The sequence below is a fragment of the Stegodyphus dumicola genome, chromosome 8, assembly GCF_044657685.1.
Source record: "Stegodyphus dumicola isolate Sdum_Otavi_A_Nest chromosome 8, ASM4465768v1".
NCBI classification, from domain to species: domain Eukaryota; kingdom Metazoa; phylum Arthropoda; class Arachnida; order Araneae; family Eresidae; genus Stegodyphus; species Stegodyphus dumicola.
In genome coordinates this window covers 92,769,417-92,792,633 of record NC_140775.1, presented here as the reverse complement: position 1 = coordinate 92,792,633, position 23,217 = coordinate 92,769,417, and the positions used below count along the sequence as shown (strand labels likewise).

At 33.4% G+C, this 23,217-nt stretch overlaps 1 protein-coding gene across 1 annotated transcript in view; it reads right to left on the bottom strand.

Annotated features, from left to right (window-relative positions):
• Positions 1-934: 934 nt before the first annotated feature.
• The window catches only part of LOC118180311 (secreted frizzled-related protein 5-like), a 47,278-nt gene continuing 24,995 nt past the window's right edge, over positions 935-23,217 (bottom strand). Inside the window, exons 2-3 of the mRNA XM_085823006.1 lie at positions 12,516-12,584; positions 935-1,032 (exon numbers count right to left, since the gene is read on the bottom strand). Coding sequence (XP_085679132.1) covers positions 935-1,032; positions 12,516-12,584 — 167 coding nt within the window. The remainder of the gene's footprint in view (positions 1,033-12,515; positions 12,585-23,217) is intronic.

The window sequence follows — 23,217 nt, the reverse complement described above, 5'->3', positions numbered from 1 at the left end:
TGTTCGGTATCCCTGAGTTCTTTGTCATGATCAAATAATAAATGCACCAACCTGTACTGCCACAACTAGTTATGAAATAGTGATGCATTGTTAACACAGTTTGCGATTTTACCTCTTCTTCATTTTTATATGCAGATGAAGAGCTTGCAGCAAAAACCATCAGCAAATTCATAGGTGCATGACCATAAGGCTAATCTAATGACAACTGCGATGGATCATGCCCTTTTGCTCCGAAGCAGTCGGCATAAACCGAGATTTTTAAGTGTAAGGTCTGGCTTCAAGTTAACTGGTATCAAGTATGAGCTTTTCAGCGGTTTGTCGGCAGTCAATAACAAATATTCGATGACAATAGGATCAACCGAATGATAAGCATGATGAGTTCTTTTTTGTCTCCAGGGATAAAAGTCGGACATCTTTTGAGACACTAATACTTCTTCTTTGCTCATCCATTTTGTGAAATTATTATGTCCTGAAACTGTAACTCAAGACTTGCTGACCCTCCCAGTGGCCAAGTTGTTAAGACTGCTGAATATTGTTAGTTCGACCAAAGTTCTTAACCAGGCGAAGGAATTGGCTGCTTGGGCTTGTTTTCGAGGATTTCTCCATATGTAACGTGAAAACGAACCAACTTTCCTTAGAAGATCCTCCATGAAGAAAACTAATCGCTTAAAAGTCCTTGTGCACTTTGTCATGTTCAAACAGCTTAACCTTCCCTTAGCAAGCTTATACCGAAGGCTCATTTCAACAGCCAGACACTTCTATTGTATTTCGTCATAATTAAATAATCCAATCCGTATCCCAGGATTTAATGCTGGACTTGTGAGGAAACTTGTAATGACTGAAGGTTTTCGCCAATATATCAAGAAGTTCTAATGTTCTTAAATTCAGCACATTTAAAGGCCATATCCTGTTATCTTCGCTGATGCTACGGTAACTAGATTAATGCACCTGACCATGTTATAGGAATGCATTCTGCCTCAGTTTCCAATAAGATGGAAAGTTCTTTACTAGCAATTTCACACTTGTAAGTACCTAGAAGAATAAATGCTGCTAACAAATTTTGATGTCTTCAAAGTAACTCATAATTTCTTCTATGAAACTTCTAAATGGAACATCGTATATTTACGTGCATGCGTTAAATAAAAAATGAACTCTTTTTTTTTAATTGCCTTATGCCAAGCTAAGAAAATTGCTTTGATTTTAAATTCATTGTCTCAATAAAGAAAACGTCTGCTGAATTAAATTCCACGAAATAGAACAAGGAAGTATTTTCAAGCCCAAACAGAAATAATTCCAGGAATTCAAAAAAGTGTTCAGAAAATCTTTTTTTTTTTTTTTTTCTTTTTTTGTTTTTGGCGAAGGAGTAACTTGAAGAAACTATTCGTTCTATCGATCTCTAGTCTTCTTTCGATTCCTCTCGAAATACATTTTGTTGGAAGATATCAAAATACTTGCAACTATTCTAGAATGAAAAATACATTTTTAAAAAGATATATTTGTTAGAACGCTTTGACTGCATTTTAACAGAAAATAGTTTTATATGGTAAAACATTTTGTAGAAAATTGGAAGCTGCATTTTGTTACAGACAACCTTACTGGGTAGACATGGTCCCAGTGAGGATTCTTTCAACAACTGCCATCCATGTTTGCTTATTCTTAGTAGGCAATACACTTTCCGTCTTATTTTGCAGTCTGATATTACGCATTGTTAAATAAAAGTAAGTGCAAAAAATTATCCATGTTTGTATGATTTCAGGTTCGAACCCGAAGTCTTTGGAAAAGTCGATGAAATGCGATCAATTAACTGAATTTCAAACCGACCACTAAATTTTTATTACTCATATAGAACCGATAGTATTTCCATTAAAAATTCGAGAGAAAAATATGGTGATAAAAAAGTTGCAAAACTAGGTAGTCTCGAAATACGTATATTATTGCCATTTTTGGCTCTGAAACCTAAAAAACGAAATCAGATCTTTTCAACATTTTGGATATTTAATTTAAAGACAGAAAAGCTAGTGTGACAGTTAAAAGATTTACATTAACATACACTGACGTTCAAACACACAATAGAATGAATCCTATTCCAGACGTAAAGTTATCATAGCCGATAAAATACAGGAAATTAGCAGTTTCCTAATAGTTGATAACTTCATTCAATAGTTGATAACTTCATGCTTTATTAAAAATAAACCTTAATAATGAAAAGAAATCAAAAATTAGAAATGAGAATCATGAACACAAAAAATTAGTAAGTGCTGCTGAGTAAGTTACTATAACAAGCTTTAAAATTACGAATTTTGAAACTTTTGCATGTATAGTTAATTAACTAATTAATTATGGCAAAAATGCACAAGCTGCCTGCTTCGGGTTTGATTTATTAGATTACTGGCAACAGGATATTTACATGTATTACTAGCTGGCTATTTTGTGACGCCCTGCAAATTATAATTTCTACAGAAGTTGTACTTTGTAAAGGTGAGACTCCAGAAAATATTGTCAGAGCTAAATAAAATACCCCTCATTTGAAAAATAACTTTGTGATTTTAATTACTAATGGATGATGAAAAACAAGTAACAGTGGAGTTATTTTTTTAAAAATGCTAAATTTACAGATTTTATTTGTTTCTGTCAAATAATTTAAAATTTACTCTACATTAATGGTATTATAAAATAAATATTTTTCAAGAACTATCTAGAATAAGCATGAATGAGAAAATACGGAAGAAATGTGTAGACAACACATCCAAAAGTGAGCAGATAAGCGAGAGAAATACAACTGATGATTAAGTTGTACTTCTCTCGTACTAGCGTAAGTGCTTTTAATTGCTAGTTCAGTAATAAAATATATCCCTGATTGAAAATTTATTTCGGAACTCTTACTATATTAATAGCTTAAAATTACTAATTATTTCCAGTCATATATTGATGGCAGAAACAAATTATATGAAGAAAAAAGGATTTGAAGTAAGAATGTATTGAGAGAATAAAATTACAGCTGCGTTATAATATTATATGAGTATGTCGAAGAATTCATAGTAAAATAAAACTTAATTTTTCATCTGCTTATGCAGTAATTTCAGGTGCTACAGTTAATGCTGCTAATCCCGGTGTTGAACTCCCTAGTTGATAATGGTATTCTGCGTCTACTAATTAATTCCGAAGCATGTTGCTAAAACAAATTTTATTAATGAAGTAAAATAGATTTCTCGTCGTTCCTAAATTAAAGTTTGTCTGATCAAAAATGTGCTTTTATTACTAGTATATTCAATGACACAATAACTAATTGTCTGGTTTCTCAGGAAAGTAGATTTAAAAGCAATGTAAGATCATATTTAATTCATACACAGTTTTAGCAAATTTTAATAAGATTATATTTGATTCACATATTATTTCAGCAAAATTAACTGTCAGGTACGTAAACGCTTGTTCTGAAAGGGACATATAATTTTTGCTTAATAGTGATTTAATCGGATTAAATCTTCGGATTTAATCGGATTAAACTCGTAAACGAGCCATAGGCCAGAGGAGTTTTGAAGAACTCATAAATCTTCCGAAGAAATGATATTGGAATTAACCGTTAACAGAACTGTAGGGTATTTCTTGATAATACGGTGTCCTACAATTTAGCTAAATGTGGTTAAACACTAGATGTGGAAGATTATAGCAACACAAATAAAATAAATGAAGAAACTCAAACGAAAAAAGCAACAATTAATGCTTTCGAAATTTTGGTATCTGCTTACTTGAAAAAGTTTAAAATGTTAGTTCTTGAGCATGGTATAAAATCACTTGCTGCTGTAAAGTTAAGTCACGAATTGGGCTAACCCATAACAGAGAACAAAATTCAAAAACTTTATTTTGATATTTCTTAAAGAATGCCAAATGTGCAGGAAATAAAAAATAAAATAAATATATACAGTCGTATTCTTTGTATTCATATCATTACATGTCTCTTCTATCACTGATAGTCGTACCAGAATATGAACTATCCTGTTATTCTGAAAATTATGAAGAACTATTTCTTAAACACAGCATCTTATCATGGAGCTCATAAATAGTCTGCTCGTTTAAAACTAGCTTCTTGTTTTTACTGATCAAGACCTGCTAAGTATAAATACGTTTTATTCTGAAGTACATGAAATTACATAAAAGTGTTTCACATCTGCCATGATAACCTTTGTACATGAGTGTGTCTAGAGGTGTTCGCTATGAATAAGCGTCAGTACAAAGTAAATAACTTTCTGATCTGTTTGATATATGCCTCTAGGTGAATTTAGTTCACATAAGTATTGTGTTAGTTTAGTTGAACAATTTCACTAAACAAGACCAACTTCCCTTGCAGCATCCAATTCACAGTTGTGGAAATTATTTTGATTAATTGATAGATGGCGCTAGCGTTGCGTGTTAATGCGACGCGACGTGCCTTCTGAATTTCCATAGACTCTCCACCGGCAGTTCGATAGATGGATGTTGATACTTCGCACACTATTTGATTAGGAACACTTCGGTTCCTATTTGATTTCGATTTTCGATTATGAAAGCATATAGATTTATTTGTCAACTGAACCACCATGTTTGATCTATGAACTGTATATATTGTACATATTAAAAGTTACATTTTAAAAGTGATTGATGTCGGTTTATAGATCTTAGAATATTTTGAAACAGCTGGTGCATTAGGCCGTCAAGAATTGGATTTAGCACGTTGCAAGTGTGCGAAGTCGGCAAAAAAGGTAAGGCTAAACTTTCTGATTTGTAGAGTAACTATGGCGGAAGAGTCTGTTGTTAAATTAAAATCGAAACGCAAAATTATCAGGACCACCGTGTCCAAGATTCTAAAAAAAATCGAATCGGAGTTGAATAAAGAAGAAATTGATACAAGTACATTAGAAGAAAATTTAGATCAATTAATCACGAAATCAAAAGCTCTGAGTGAGTTAGATGCTCAGATAGAGCGTGACTTGAAATCAGAGGCAGAAGAGTTTGAAACAGAAATTCTATCTTGTATCGAATACGAAGAGAAAATTCAGTTATGGCAATTCAGAGCAAATAAAAAATTGAAAGAATTGAATAAAGTAACAAATTCGGATAATGAAAACTCTCTTAACGAAACTAATTCTAAAATCGAAAGCAATAAATGTACGCGTCTGCCAAAGTTAACCATCGCTAAATTCTATGGAGATTACACCCAGTGGACAAGTTTTTGGAACTCTTTCAAGGTAGCAATCCACGATAATGAATCTTTAACAAAGATCGAAAAATTTAATTATTTAAAATCGTACTTATGCGGCAATGCTGCAAACGCGATAGAAGGCTTTTGCATTTCGGAACCAAATTACGATGAAGTTGTCGAAATACTTAAAAACAGGTTTGGAAGAAAAGATATAATTATAAACTCACACATGCAAAAACTCCTGAATCTTACCCCAGTAACCAAATCCAGTGACACTGTAAAACTTCGCAAACTTTGTGACACTATCGAAACTCAAATACGCAGCTTGAAATCATTAGAAGTCACACCGGATAAATACAGTTATATGTTGATTCCAGCTATAATGAAAACTCTGCCGTCTGATATAACCTTAGAATTCAATCGTAAAACGGATTCGTCATCCTTTTTTAATGTTGACGAATTATTGCAGTTTGTTCGTTTAGAATTGGAAAGTCGCGAGAGAAGCCATCTTTTGCTCTGCACTCATAAATCAGAAAGCACTTCCTGTGTTTATAAAGAGAAGGGTGGGAAGGGGAGTATCGTTCATTCCACTTACCAGCTCTTGGCGCCGGTTAAAGAAAACAAAACTACTAATTGCTGTCTGTTTTGTAATACATCCAAACATGTTACTGAAGACTGTGAATCACTGACAGTTGATGAGAAGAGAAATTTATTACGTAAACATTCCCGATGTTACCTTTGCCTGAAATTAAACCACCGCCTAAAGCAGTGTCGAAGCGATCTCGTCTGCTCCAAGTGCAAAGGTCGACATAACCGTTCAATATGCTTTCGCGCTGAGAAAGAACGAAATGAAAAAAATAAAAGTATAGAAGATTCGCATGTTCTTTCAGCATTCTCACGCAGCAAAATTAAAACTATTTCACTTCAAACTTGTTGCGTAACACTTCGAACAACTACGCAGTCGGTTTTACTTAGAGCTCTACTGGATTCAGGTGGTATGCGTTCCTTCCTAAGAAAAGAAATCGCGGATAAATTGAAGCTTCCTGTTATTCGAACAGAGACTCTTTCGGTATTTACGTTTGGAAATAAAACACCCATTAGAAAAACATTTGACGTTGTTAAGATAAAATTACAGAACAAGGAAATACAGAATTTGAAAATCGAAATTGAAGCTCTCGTGACTGAACAAATTTCAAGTTCTGATTTACCACCTCCTAATCTGGATAGACACATTTTAGGCAAACAGTTAGAAGGTTTACAGCTCGCAGATTCTTGAGATTGCAAAGAAAAAATTACTCTTTTGATAGGAGCTGATCATTATTATGATGTAATAACTGGGAAACTTAAGCGTTTAGACAAACATTTAGTGGCTGCTGAAACGTTATTCGGTTGGTCTCTGCTAGGTTACACTAAAGGTACAACACACACGTCCACAGCCTTTAATATCATAGTTGAGGAAGATATAATATCTGATCGGATAAAGAAATTTTGGGAGCTTGAAAGTTTAGGTATAAAACCTGAAAATGAATTATCTGACCCATTAGACAATACCATAATGGAAAAATTCGAATCGGAAATTTTATACAGAAATTCTCGTTACAAGGTTAGGCTGCCATGGAAGTCTGATAGAAAATATGAGTTACATGACAATAAAGCGATTGCGTTGAAACGATTTGAGAAACTTTTAAAGCGATTTCAGAATAACCCTGAACTCTTTTATTCGTATCAAACAGTTCTACAAGATTATTTACAACAAAACATCATTGAACCAGTTCCAGACACTGTTGATAGTGAATCTCAAATCACATTTTATTTGCCTCACAGAGAAATCGTTCGTAGTGATCGAACTACTAGTAAACTACGTATCGTATTCGACGCGTCTTCACATGGACCTGGTGAAATCTCGTTAAATGACTGCTTGTATATTGGTCCAAATTTGTATCCTGACATTCTTGAACTTCTGTTGGCCTTCAGGCTTCATCCTGTAGCATTTACAAGTGACATAAAGCAGGCTTTTCTTCAGATAGAAGTAGATGAGAAGGACAGAGATGTAACGCGTTTTCTGTTTACTAAAAACCCATTCGATGATCCACAAAATTTTATAACTTATCGGTTCACACGTGTGTTATTTGGCGTAAATAGCAGTCCGTTTTTACTGGCTGCAACCATTAAATACCATTTGAAACAATATGAGAAAACCTACCCTGCCACTTGCGAATTTCTAAATGATCACATTTATGTAGATGACATCATTGGAGGACACCAAAACGTTGAACTTGCTTTCAATACCAGTTTAGAATGCTTCAGCATTTTTAGAGATGCTAGTATGATTCTACATAAATGGCACACCAATTCTCAAGAACTGCGCGAATTATGGATTAAAGAAGGTATTGAATCCGAGGAATCTAGTCATGTTTCGGAAGCTGGAAATCCTCCATTGAAAGTGTTAGGAGTCGCTTGGGACAACCAAAGTGACATAATTTACTTTGATGTAAAAAATTTGATAACATTTCTCTCAAAACAAGTTAATACTAAACGTTTCGTCCTACAAGCAATAGGACGAATTTTTGATCCTGTAGGTCTATTATCACCGTTTGTACTTAGAGTCAAAATCATATTGCAGCAAATTTGGACACTTGCTTTAGATTGGGATGATGAACTACCAGAAAATTTATGTTCTGTTTGGAAAACATGGTGCAAAGAAGTTTCCAATTTGGACGAAATCGGTATTCCACGATATTATTTTTCTGCAATCGGTAATAGTGATGTGGAAAGAATTGAACTGCATTGTTTTTCTGACGCTAGCAAAAGGGCATATGGTACAGTAGCGTATCTACGTATAATTTCTAGCAATGAACAAATATTTACGGTTTTTGTTGCTTCAAAGACTAGAGCAGCGCCTTTAAAACCGCTCACCTTACCTAGGTTGGAACTAATGGGAGCTCTTTTGTCAGCCAAATTAGACACTAGCATCAATAAAGTTTTGAAGTTACAACCTTCTTGTTTTTTCTGGACTGATTCGAAAATCACACTTTTCTGGATAAAAGACTGTGCAAAGAAATTTAAACTTTTCGTTAAAAATCGTATTCAGGAAATACAAAATTTGACATCCCCAGAAAATTGGCATTATTGCCCCGGTAAATGTAATCCCGCTGATTTGGCTTCGAGAGGAGCTAAACTTCCAGATTTGAAAAACAATCCTATCTGGTTTCAAGGACCAGAATGGCTTAGAATGTCGTCTGAGTTGTGGCCTCGACAGAATGAAGAGAAACCTGTCACTGAAGAAGAATTAGAATACCGCAAAAATATTAATGATATTTATGAATTTGTATGCACGGCAGTTGAAGAAAGGCTTATAGACATCTCAAAATATAGTAATTTAAGAAAATTGTTGAGAATAACTGGTTGGATGAAACGATTCATTGGTAAAATTAGGAAAACAAACCATTTGACAGGTCCATTAACGACTGAAGAAATAGTGGACGCCGAAAATTATTGGATTCGATCTGAACAAGAACGTTTTTATCCTGAAGAAATTGAGTCTCTGAAGAAAGCGAATAAAGTCGAAAGGAAATCATCGTTATATCTGTTTAACCCATTTTTAGACCAGAACGGGATACTTAGAGCGGGTGGAAGATTAGAACATTCTAGTTTGTCACATGATGAAAAACATCCGGCAATTCTTTCAAGAGACTCCTGGCTAACAAATTTGATAGTAGAAAGTGCACATGTTAAAATGATGCATGGAGGAGTAGCAACGACCTTAGCTGAAATTCGAAGTCGCTTTTGGATCCCAAAAGGACGTCAATTTATCAAGAAAATAATAAACAAGTGTCTTATTTGTAAAAGATATTCATTGAAGTCTGCTGACCAGACCACTTCTCAACTTCCAGAAGACAGAATCAATGAGACACCACCATTCTACGTATCTGGCATAGATTTTGCTGGACCGATTTACGTAAAAAACATCGAAGGAAGTCAAAAAGCCTATGTAACATTATTTACATGCGCTATCACTAGAGCCATACATCTGGAACTTGTACCGAATCTATCTACAGATTCTTTCTTGATGGCATTCAAAAGATTCACATCTAGGAGAGGCAATTGTCGAGTAATTTATTCGATCAAGGCGAAAACTTTTAAAAAGGGAAAAAAAGAACTCGAACATTTCTCTAAACTATTGTCGAATGAGAAATTCCAAGATTTTCTGTCGAATGAAAGAATCAGTTGGAAGTTTATAATAGAACGAGGGGCTTGGTGGGGAGGCTTCTACGAGAGATTAGTAAAATCAGTGAAAGAGTGCTTACGAAAAATTCTCGGTAAAGCTTTACTAACGTTTGAAGAATTGTCAACAGTTTTAGCACAAGTGGAAGCTGTTTTGAATTCTCGTCCTTTGACATATGTGTACAATGACCACAAGGAACCGTTGCCACTGAAGCCAGTCAATTTTTTGATTTTTGGAAACAAAGATTCTACATTACCTATCAACTTTAATTCCATTGTTAAAGATGGCTCTACCAAGTTCTCTCTGACTAAAAGAAAGATTTATCAAGATTTAATGGTTAGGCAATTGTGGACTAAATGGAAAAAACAATATTTGATGGATCTTCGGACAGCTCATCAATTAAAAAATCCTAACATTTATGATGATCTAAAAGTTGATGATCTTGTATTAATTGAAGGCAACAATAAGTGCAAACTTTTGTGGAATTGTGGTAGAGTGATAAACGTTTTTCGTGGTCGTGACAACAAAGTTCGTTCTTGTGAACTAAAAACTTCTGATGGAACAATAATAAAACGACCAGTTCAATTATTATATCCTTTGGAACTTTAAAAAATTTTTTATTGTTTAATAATATGAATATGACTGAATATGTTTTATGCAATTGTTTATTTTGATAATTTAGTTTCATATGATTAGATTAAGAATCGTTTAAATTTACCGAGTGTCAAATTATATTTGATGATAACATACCTTTTTTAGAATTTAGTGATTATAGTTTGAATATATTTTCTATATATTTTCTATTCATTTAATATACTTATCAATTGTTTTATAATTATATGTTAAAATACTTATTGCTATAAATTTGATTCTTGTTAGATTGATGTGAACTCTTGACAGAGTTCAGGTGGGGAGTGTGTGGAAATTATTTTGATTAATTGATAGATGGCGCTAGCGTTGCGTGTTAACGCGACGCGACGTGCCTTCTGAATTTCCATAGACTCTCCACCGGCAGTTCGATAGATGGATGTTAATACTTCGCACACTATTTGATTAGGAACACTTCGGTTCCTATTTGATTTCGATTTTCGATTATGAAAGCATATAGATTTATTTGTCAACTGAACCACCATGTTTGATCTATGAACTGTATATATTGTACATATTAAAAGTTACATTTTAAAAGTGATTGATGTCGGTTTATAGATCTTAGAATATTTTGAAACAACAGTGGAATAGGTGTAGATAAAAAGGTGCCACTGCAATGAACGACACCCTTGCAAATAATAACGCTAAATTCAGGTAACTTGTATTATTGATAAGGGAATTTCTTGATGTCACGAGTCTCAAGAAATGATCCATTCATTTAATAAAACACGTTTTGGATATTAGCTGATTAATTAATGAGTATTTCCCTTCGATGATTATGTCTCTTACTAAAATAGAAGAAAGGCCTTCTGAGCAGACAGCAGTACTAACGGTGCTGCCTGCTTCTTGTTGATGCTTTGGAGCCATACCTCAATGTTCCCTTTGATATATCATGGACTGCTATGAGATTGTCTTGTTTTGTTTACGTCATGCATTATATTTTGTGAAATTTTACTACTTTCCTGATTAATTTGTATCACCGAAGTTCTTATTTTTAATACAGTAAATCCTTGCCGAACACTATTTTGCGCGTAAGCGTTTTATTGTCTCTATTCAATTTGTTCTGAGTAAGAATTTCAAACACACGCGCGATGCTGCAGAGCATCGGTCGCATTGCGATAGTCCTCTTCAATGGCTGGTTTGAAAATGCATTCATTGACGAAGCGAAATGTTGCAGACAGCAGCAAAACCTGAACTTCAAAGTTCTCCTAATTCTCGATAATGCTTCACGACACACTGCTGAAGGTCCTCATAGGTTGAGGTTTTATTCCTTCCATTGAAAACCACTTCTTAATCTAACCAATGGATCGAGGAATCATAAAAATATTCAAAGCTTATTAATTATTCAAAGCTTATTAAGCCAAGCATGTTTACATTTCTTCGAATAAAGCACTAGACGAAAGAAACCACTACACACTAATGGAAGTTTGGAAGCGATTCAACATAAGATACTGCATAAGAAATGATTAAGCTTACACGGAAACAAGTGAACTCATCAGCAATATATGCTCGCTGGTATCAGTTCTGCAAAGAAGTTAACAACAATTTAAAAAGCTTTCCATCAACTGAAAATTAAGTCAAGGAAACAATACATATTGCCAAAGCAATACGCGACGAAGGGTTTTCAGATATGGACGAAAGAGAAATCAAAGAATTAGTCGAGGATGACGATCGTGAAATGACGAATGAAATCTTGGGTGATCTTATGACATTAGCTAAATTTTTTTTACTGAAGAAGATCGAGAGACCTTAATGTACAAGAATTTAAATGAATTGCGAGAAAAATGAACTGTCTGATTTTGTAATGTAGATTGACAAAAATGAAGAAAGAAGCGGATACTTTATTGAAAGGTATTGAAAAATTGTGCGTCCCTTACGTGAAACGTTTAATGAAAGGCAAGCACAATGACGTTCAAACACAAATCACCGGCTATTTAAAAAAATAATTTTATCATATACATACTAAGTAGTAATAGAAATCCTTTCAATTAAAATTTGCAACATTTATTAATATTTACAACATTGCATTAACATTTGCTTCCCTTTCCGCTCTTAATTACAAAAGCATTTAGGCTTATATAAATGATACATATTTTTTTTTAATCTGAACCATACCTAACCCGTTATTTTCATAGAATGTTAACTCTGTGGAACGCGGTTTTACGCAATGTGTTAATGACATAACCCCTACATTCGGCAAGAGTTTACTGTACAATCAAATTTCTTAAAGGTTTCTGATGTATAACGGCGAACAGATGTGACAAAAAATTGAGTAGTTTTAAATTCAAAATGTATTGTTCTCCAAATTTACCTTACTGTAAAGAATATGGATTTTGAATAATTCTTTACTTGAACAAAAATAAAGGACTAGTGTAAAAATAGAAAGGCTCAGGGTTCAGATTTGCTCGTTAAAGGTGTACCACTTTTTCATATAAAATGAATAAATAGTAGTAAACATTCGCTTACCTTTACTTTTCACAGTCACAATTTCAGTAAAAGTTTCCTCCTCCTCAAAAGTTTCTTCAACCTTTAATCCTTAAGAATTTCACAGAAAATTATATAAAATTCTCATAATGAAATATCGTTAAGACATTAAAAATCGCTTCACAGCTATAAAATTCATGCAAGAGGTACATGCACACTTCAGCTTTAATGACCAAATTCAGAGTTTGTTTGACGTTATTTCATGCAGAGGTACATGCCAACTTTAATAAATGATAAATTCCATATTTTGTTTAGCAGACATGCATGCAAGATATATATGCCATCTTTAATTATTTATAATATTTCTATTCTGTTTTTCATTAATTCATGCAAGAGATGCAATCCAAATTGGAATTATATAATGGTAATTCTGATTGGCGATAATTTTAAATGTAAAATATGAGTGCATTTCAAAAGACAAACTCTGTGATCTGCCTTCTTCAGGAGGAAATTATTTTGAAGCTATTTAATTCAATCGATTCAAGTATATAATGCCCAGCAATTAGCTTTGTCCGGTAAAGGAAATGCGAGGGAAGGACAAAGCTTAATTCATAAAAATTCTTCGCCATTTGCTTTCTTCAAAGGATATTGTTAACTGTTCACCTTGTTGCCTACCTAAAGCAACTTAATTCATACGCTTGCAAAAAATAATTAGTTCTTGAAAGAGACTTTGTCCTTTGTTTCTCGAAATGCACTGAATCTTAATCATTTAAAATTATGCCAAGAAAAGGTTAAACAGTGGCAGTTTTTAAAATATAGTTTTTACAAAAAGAACAAAATGATATCAAGACAAAAATAATTATTAAGTTATTAAAATAAAAAACATACAAAGCAAAATAGCAAATAATTATCAAAAAAGCAATTTTTAATTGTGTTTTTGCAAGTGAAATGGTCGACGAAAGATGCGGCGATTTCTATGCAGTGAGCGAAAAGCAGAATCTTCATTTCACGCGAATTTTTATGATGCAAGACAAAGTAGCAAGCAAAGCATGTGCGATTCAATAGCAGCAGTTAACTTCAGCAAACATGCAGTAATGAAAGCTGACAAAGCCAAGCAGGGAAGAAGTGTTTAATGAAAGCCACTTTGCTTTATCAAATCAAATTGGGGATTTCAGTAATAACTCCAAATGCATTAATAAATCTTTTAACAGATGTTCAATTATCGACGGTTTCATTTTGAAAAGTTGGAACCAAGAGGCCTCTGCCAACAGCTCTAATCAACACTTTCCTCAAGCAATCCTCTTGAATTAAATGACTTAATTGGATTTAACCAGTTCTAAACGATAACAGGAAGCTTTGCATGTACTCAAAGTTCACTGTTTAATAGGTTCACTGCTTCTTAGCAATAATAGATAAAGTAGGAAAGCTTGATATGTGAAAGCTGGACAAACTAACCAGTCACGAGAAGGTAAAGGAATTTGGTGTATGCTCTTTTCCACTGAATAAGAACATTGTAAGCTTTCATCTTAACGGCTAGGCATAAAGGAACTAAAGAAATTGTTCTCAAACCTCCTTCACATTTAAAGAATTTGGTGATCTCCTTCTGATATCACACACCATTAATTTTTCCCTCAGGGCCAAACAATGAATGTAGATCGCTACTGTAAAGGATATATAGTCAGTTATGAAAGTATTATGTCTTGAACTGTTTGTCAATAAACAAATCTTGGTGATCTAATACAATGCAAGAGCTCTATACCATGCAGAAAAATTTTGCACAAAGTTGTAACTCTCTCTAAAAAAACATTCTCTAGAATACTTTACGTTATACCATCACTTTTCTCTACTGTCATTTTTCTCCATTACCTGGATTTTTTCCCTGCAGAAATGCTTTATCAGTGACTCATACGTCTATCAGTGGAAAGAAGACTTCATTCCTTTCCCTAACAGACAGTGAAAATTTCAAACATAGCATACAGACACAATCCACCCAATGACAATTATTTATTGATGATGATAGTGACTGGTTTGATTTTTAAAAATGGTTGTTCCTGTTTTTGCATTTCGAGCATCTATGAATTCGTCTATTTCATTTGCAACAACTCAATATCAAAAATATTTCTTCTTTACATTTAGACGCTTAGATGCCTATTCTCACTTTTAATAAAAAAAAAGTAGCGCAATAGCGTAGCAATGAATACTGATAATCTGTCAATAAAAGATGCAATCAATCTATCTGCACATGAATTAAAATCGTTAATCGATTAGCATATGAAATTTAATTGCACATATTATTCAAAGCATTAGTGTCAAGCTTTAATTGTATTTTGCTGCCAAACTTTAATAGCATCTAGTTTTGTTAGAAATTTATTTCTAGCATCCACGTTTTTTAATGAAAAAAAATATGTTAAGTACGTAAATAAGAAAAGAAACAACTTTATACGTGCTGTAAACGAGAAGAGATGGAGGAAACTTAGCATCACTAATTACACTGTTCCTACACACGTTTTGTTACGTAAGTGAAATCCTTATTAATTTGGGCATGTTGATCCCAAAAATGATATTATAAAAGTTTGGCTGGTTCTTATTTCGGCTTAACAGAAGGTGTTTAGTTTTCATGTCTGATCATAAATATTTATAATGTTGAGCATCTGGTAATGTAGCAGTAGCATGGCGACATTTGCAGAAATATGCGCAAGGTAATTCGATAAGATTAACAAAGTTAATAGTAATAGAGGTCGTAAATAGCCCCTCTGGCAACTCCCGTCGCGAGAGGGAGTGAACCAAAATTCTCAAAATCAGCACTGAAACTTGACGGAAAATTACGGTAGATAGAGCTAACTTATACCATCGACGCACTATCCCAGTTGGTTGTATCTTTTTAGTTTCCTTGGTTACATTTTATAACTTTTAGTTACTCGGGTCTTGGAGCCTTGGATTTCCGTGGCTTTTATTGTCAGTCATTCTCATTCTTGCCATGTATTACCTGGGATGCAGCCGGGTTGCTAGTTGCCATTGTTTATTAGTTGAAGCCGGCACAGCCCATTAATGACCATATGACAAAATCTGCCAGGTGGGTAGGGTTGCACCCATTAATGTACCATGGACGCACTTCTGCCCATTTACATTACTTTAAGTTACTTACATTAATTGAAGTTAAAAATAAAAATACATGGAGGGTGCATTTTGATAATCGAAAGTGAAAAAGATGGTCCTCATGGTATGAAAGCTACAGCAGTTATACCACCTCTTCAAAATACGAGAAAACGTTGCTTGTGAATTTGTAAGACATAAATATATAGTACGTAATCTAAATTTTGCTTTACCTTCTAAATAAAATCTAATCTAAAAAAATAAAGCGCATAATGAAGCCCGGAAACTGCAATTCGTTAAGAGTAAGCTTATTTCATCTGTGTAATAAAAAAGCGAAAATCTATAGAACAGTATATGTACAGAAAAACATCGCGTAATGATATCTTATCATTTCATCCGGATGTGACATAAACATAAGCATCACACTCGTCTGTTGTCGAAGTAAACATTAACCTCTTGCCTTCTATTACCAAAAGATAGACTATCTGGTATGAAGACTTCTCTGATAATGTGCCTTCTACGAAATAATCTGAATGTTGTAGTATCTCACTAAAATGTCCTATGACCAGGAAGATTCGATTTTAAGCGAATCAGTATCTTCAAAGTCTACGGTTATGTACAGTTCATTACAGATACATGATATGTATTAAGTACCTTACAAATTAGAGCATTTATTTTAAAATAGTTCATAAACATCAATTTACTAAGTTTTATCACGATTTTTTACGGATTAAACATGCGACAGGCCGCAATAAAGACTACTTTAAACCATGAATATGATAAGGACAAACATAAAACACACTTCTAAACATTAGGAACATTAGTATTCTAAGATTTGATTCAGACCTTGCTTAAAGGTGTTACAATTAATAATCAGTGCAGCACCGTTTGCAATGTTCTGAAATTTCTTTTTTCATAAAAAAGATCCATCATGCACCAAATCCGCAAACTTCTATCTTAAAACGCCTCGAAACATAATAATACTTTCTCATATCTATCCAATTCCCTGTCAGTCTTTCGAACTGACTTTTGGTTTAAAGATATTTTGCATGTTTTTTTTTCTTCTTAATGCGGCAATGGCATGTTTTATTGCGGCAATTACAATACCATCGAGCCCCATGCTACGAGAACGTTACACATTGGCATGTCAAAATTCGAATCCTGGTACAATTACGTGGCAGCAGACACTACTAACTGCCGCAACGATCAAGGCGGCGGTTATAGTGCTGAAGGTTCATATAACAGTGCACCTGTGAAGTTCCGGTGCCTCTGGTAAACTAATGCAATGTAATGTAATGAAATGGCCACAAAATTTGTCTAAGGAGTCAGCTTATGTTTTCTCGTATGGGACAGACAAATATATGCGTTTGTAAGTTTTCTGTGATAATTTTTTCAACATTTTTAACTTTGAATTTTCGCCAATATTTCTCGAAATATTACCCCAAAATATTGCTTGGAAAAAAGTAATGTACTTAATAGGACTTCCACGATAATATGCATTTTTCAGAATAATGAAGCATTGCAATCTGAGACACTGTTTTGCTAAGAGATCCATGACTTTGAAAATCCCATTTTTCTTTAATTGATATGCAAGTTAGTTTCTGATATAATCAGATATACGTATTTAGTTGCCCTAATATATGCAAATATTTGATGTGAGGTGCTAATTTGAGCTCATTCCTACTATAAGGAGTTCTAAACAGGTGTGGACTATAAATTAATGCGTGAATTCATTTTCGATTCGTTGTGCTTTCTTAGCATTTGTATAAAACAGTTAATTCTTTTAAGAAATGTTTTATAAAATGACAACAATTCGCTGATCTTATTAAAATCACCGGCTTTATTTAATTTCTCTAATCATTATTTAGTTCGCTCAGTGCTTTTTCTTTTAAACATGCCTAGAACACAAACCTCTATTGGGATGTTTATTGTTTTCATTTCGCTGTAAAACTCTGTCCTCAATAAAATAAACACTATTGGCAATCGATGCTAATTAAGATATTTTGTTTCTCTTCAATATTATACAATTTGTTAAATATGCAAAAAATTAATAATTATTTTGGAGCATTTGTTATTTTATACCATAATTAGCTTAAATAAAACAGATTTGTAGTGTCCTATAATTGTAAAAAAAAGTAAAATCTAATAGTTTTGGGATGAAATCTTGTAATATGCTTATCGCAAGCCTCTTTATAGCTACTTTTAGTTTTGGTCAAGCGGGAATGTAATTTACTTAATATTTTTATATTTATGCTATTTTACATTCCAAAGAAATGCAGAAAAAAGCCAAATTTTCAAAAGTGACCACTTTTTGAGCTGAAATTAATTTTAATTCGACAGGAAAAATTTAGTATAATACGCTAGCAACAGTAGATATTTTTTTAAGAAGCGATGGGCAATTTAAGTTTGTTTTTCATAGTTTTTCCTCTCAATATCGTATTTCTTAAACTTTTTAATTGAAATTTATTTTTGACGTATTAAACTGTAATCTGCAGTTTCGAGATGAGAAGTCTCCTCCCACACCTGTTATGATTAAACTACTCTCAATTTTTTTTCGCAAGTAAGTAGCTGCTGCATAAAAGCATAATTTACTAGAAATTATTAGGCAGTGAAAATCGTGATACTACTAGAATGATTATGAACATATTTTGTGAAGTAATCTAGTTTTGCAGTAATAAAAAATATATGCACGGCATTTGCGTATAAACCCTATTTCAGCCGGTAGTAGAATTTGAAAATTTCAGTTCTCTAACTGAATATATATGTTATGGCCAAAGAGATTAATCGGTTAATATTAATAACAGCGGAATAAGCCGGTTAAAATAATAATTTATTAGAATTTATAACATGAACCGGATATTTTTAATAATATACAACAATGAACGGTAAATGTAATAATTTTCAAAGCGTTCAATTTGAGATTTGCGATTATGCATACGTATTACTTTTTCCAACATCAGAGCCTGGCAATTGTGCAAACGTGCGATAGCTGTTGCGAGCGCATGAGTTTCTTTTTGTCTGTTATAGAGAGACAAAATCAGTTGACTATGCATTTTAGATAAAGGATTTTGCATTTCTCAAGATAGTCGCAAATACGTTCGAAAATTTCTGTTGTTGTAGATGCTGCGCAGTGTCAATATGATATTACTTTCATATTCAGTTATTAGAGTGACGTGTAGTTAATCGTGTAGGGCGAAAAAGAATGTAGAAAGGGGTTAAGAATAATTTTATACTCCACATTGTAATGATATATTTGAATGTCTGAAACTAATCAAATCTGAATTACAATAACACTCCGAATAATGGTTATACAAACAGTCATTATTCGGTCTATATTTAAATCTTTCTGAACTTTGTCAAAAGAAACAAAGCTTTCCAAGAAAAGGTCTACTTGTTAAACCAGTTAAAAGCAATGACTTAAAATCGAGGCATCAAGTTGATCTCATTGGCATGCAATCAAAAGCATACAGAGATTTTACGTTTATAACGGTCTGTCAAGATCATTTAACGAAATTTATTTAGGAGCGTTAAACACAAAACGAGCCGGAATGTTGCTTATCACCTTGTTCGACGTATTCACAATATTTGAGGCACCATGCGTCTTGCTGTGCTCCAAATATTATGGTAAATTCCAAATAAGTCCCAATGGCTGAAAATTTGCTAATCAATTTATTGAGAAATGACTGTATTATGAGGAAGAAAGTCAAAATCATTCGTGGAAAGCCAAGACGTAGTCAATTGTAACGCTCAGTCGAAAAAACAAATCGAGACACTGAGTGGATATTATCGCTTCACTTGAAACAAGCAATACAATGAAGCGATTATAAGAAACAGAAATAATTTACTTTAGAAAAAGGGAGCGCATCATTCCAGTACAGATCTCAGTCGAATATGAAGCTATATTCGGCTGTAAAGCTAAAGTAAGTTTAAAAATTTATTTGCAAGTCGATTCGTTGGCAAGGAACTATGCAATGCATGATGACAATATGATAATGGCGCTTGGAAGTAATAATTAACCACCTTGTAAGTACGCTGATTAAATAATGATTGATAACTATTGACAAAATTGATCTATTGCAGAAAACTTGAAGCAATGGTTATATTGTAGAACTTTCATATTCCTGATTCCAGATATCCAAAACTGCGGACTTTATATTTCTTTCTATAGGCGACATATAATGAATTATCTTAAGCGTTTCTAGACAAAAGAACGGCTCATAAATGGTCGAATGGTAAAACGATGGGCAATAGCAATTCGACCTGGGTTCTATTCCAGGCAAACTGGCTAGCTGCATGGACGCTTTTGTACACGAGCCGATATTCCTTTGAAAGTCCACTGTGAAAGTATCCCTCCCTTTAGGCAGAAAGTCCTTGCATATTTTGACGCAATAAACAAAATTAAATTTAAGCACCTCGAAGGGCACTCTTTCTAGGCATTTATTGTTTTCAGTTCGAGATTTTGTGCCTCGGCAAAATAAAAAGTATTGCTGCTTCAGGGAAATATTTATTGAAAAGTTTGTGCACAACAATTCACAAAAACAAGTGCACATTTGAGCTTTGAATAATTCTTTTCTTTGATAAACAAGAGCATAGTTTAGAATGTGACAACAATTTATGATGAATTAATATCACATCATATGAAAGCTTTCCTTCTTACCATTCGGGTTTCCCATTTTAAACAGATCATTTGAGGTATAGGACTTTATGCTGTATACCTTGCAGATATGGGAGCTAATTCTTAAACTAACAGGCTTAATATCTGCTTAGCTTAAAAAAATTTCATGTGTTAAACGGAAATCCTCATAAAAAAGTGCCGATTGCGATTTTTTTTTTTTTTTTTTTACCTTTCATTTTTCAACTTTAAAACTCTACGAGATGCTAATCCCTGAAGTTTCCAGATTTGATGCTTTATTTAAATAGTTTTTTCAATAAAATCAAAAATTCCTTCTGAATTAAATGTGCAAAAGTGTAATAATAAACATCACATAGAAAAAGGAAACTTGTTATCCGATTTTTTGCGAATATCCGGATGGATTCAGTTTGCAACTAGTTCAAATGTTTCGAGTTCTACCCAGTACTCTAATTAAGAAATCAATATTCTTCGAAAGCCGTAAAATGATTACTTTGTAAGTTACTTGTTTCTGTTCTTTAGTCGACAATCTAGAAAAGCTGTGCTAGAATTATGAAATTTAAATAAGAATTGAATCAATAAATCTGTTCATTACTTTTGGGGGAAAGTTTTCTCTTATCGCAATTTGACTTCAGAAAAATTCTCAGCATTTATCTTGTTTCTGGAATTGCATTTTCAAGAATTAGAAGCGATCTGTTTTATTATTCCATTTCCTTAAAAAAGAAAAAGAAAAAAACGAATTATCATGTCCAATTTTGATTTCAAATGGAATTCTAAATTGAATTTGGTGCAGTTTAATTTTGGAATGTAAGATAAAGTTAAAGGACCTTAATTCTTCATAAATTTAAATCAGTAAGAGACATAGTCTGAATTTTTCACCTTAGATATTTCGTTTTATGCTCGTGGTAAAAATCGTAAATATTCCTTTTACTTTCATGCTTTCATGCGCCTTTTTACCAATTCGTTTAGCCAAAAGTTTTCATTTTAAATAAAAAAAAACTAGTAAAACTCTTAGCTATATTCAGAAATATTATTGATGCAATTATATACAAAGTCTGGAATTTGGTATTTAAGCCATTTGCCGTTTCGCTCTCCAGTATTTCTGTTTACATATATTATGCCAAAATAATGGTTCTCCAAAGTTATTGTTCCTATTAAAATAAATAAAACAGTGCGCTTGATTTTGAGGAAAAGCGACCTATGAAATGGTGTTACAGTGGATTAATGTCTTGATGAGCAAGCTATTCAGGAACTGATAAATGGACTAGCCAGCTCAATCATTAGATTATAACCCGATCGAATACGTGTGGGACAACATCGGAAGACTGGTACTATAGAAGGTACACTGCGCTCTGTTCTAGGGTATAATACCCCAGAATCTAAGGTATCACTGTATGAATCCAGACATACAGTGGAAACATGAAACCGAGATAATAAAGAACGCTGATATCAAATATTCTACTCAGGGAACTTACATAATTGAAGTTAAGTTTAATTTGTAAATTATACAAGTAACACATTACCAATCAGAAATAATGCAATAATGAAACCTTCTGTACATCGCAATGCATTATATACTGTATTACTATATAATGTAATAAAAATAGTATATTTCCGGACTAAGGCATGCTCTCTCGTCTCTATGAAAGTAAGGGATTCTGACATTTTAAATGCAAAACGCAAAAAATAAACAATAAAAGAAGAAATTAGGTTCTTATATTGTATGCCATAATAGGCTTTCTCTAACACTAATAACACACTAGTGGTTTTCGTGCATTTTATAGACCATTAGCTTTGCGTTTGCAGGCCATTAGTTTGGTAAACAAAACTTTAAAGAACAGAGCTGAGATAACAGTGAAATACTCTTTGAACAGTGATACTTCAGATTGTCTACCGATATACTCTGACCATCAACTTGGGATGTGCTTAGAGTTTGAGAGGTTTTTTCTAACCTGAATATACATTAAGTTACGCGGTGAAATTTACCATTATCTTTATTTAGTAACAGCTACCTTAAACTATGGTGCAAATGCGTGTGAAACCAGTAATGAGCATTTAGAATTGCCCGATTTCGGCTATGTTACAGATTGTTGTCACTTCGTTTTAACAGTTTACGAAATTTTTCACAATCCTCCCTTCTCTTTGCCTCTCTTGAACTGTGGATATGAAATCAGTGAATCGAGAGGGGTGATCGCAGCTGCTTTGTCTACAGTATCCTTAGATGAGCTTCACTGGAGGTTTCGTTTGGTTTGGTTTATTTAATTCCGGCAAAGCACACGAGGGCTATCTGCCTAAGGGAAAGGATGTCCTCGTAGTGGACTTTCTAAGAAAAACTGGCTCGTATACACGTTACAAATGGGGAAAACCACGAAAACGCCCATGCATCCAGCCCGTTTGCGGGATTCGAACCTCGGACCGAACTACCAGAGTTCAGCGACTTTACCGCTCGGCCGCTCTACACTGGAGGTGTAACATGTGCGGCCTTGACTCCGCATTGAAAAGCTCCACAATTAAATTTAAAAGATATACAGAAAGTAGCAAGCCTACATTCATGTTAGAGGAAGGCATATCTTTTATTAAAATTCTTCTTCTCATTTGTTTGAGCAAAAAACCGATTTTCACTTCATTATCAAAAATCATCCATTTTGTGGATTTCTGTGGATACACATCGTAACCACAGAAATCATTATACGCCTTTATTTTTATTATTTATACTTCTAGTTAGAAAATTGCTACAACTCACGCAAATATTCATGATATAACACTTTTAGGTAAAAAAAATCAGTTATGTAAAAAAAATGTAATTTTAATATGGTCTTCTTATCATTGCAGTTACATTCAGTAAGCGTTTATACTCATTAAAGAAAATAAAATACAAAAGATTTGGCACCTGAATGACAAAAGTTGACCGAGCTATTTGATTTCAAAATTTGAGATTTTTGCGATCTTTTGGCATTTTGGGGGGAACTGGTTACAAAATAAATTTGAATCATTCGAGGAGTTCATATCATTTAGTGTGTA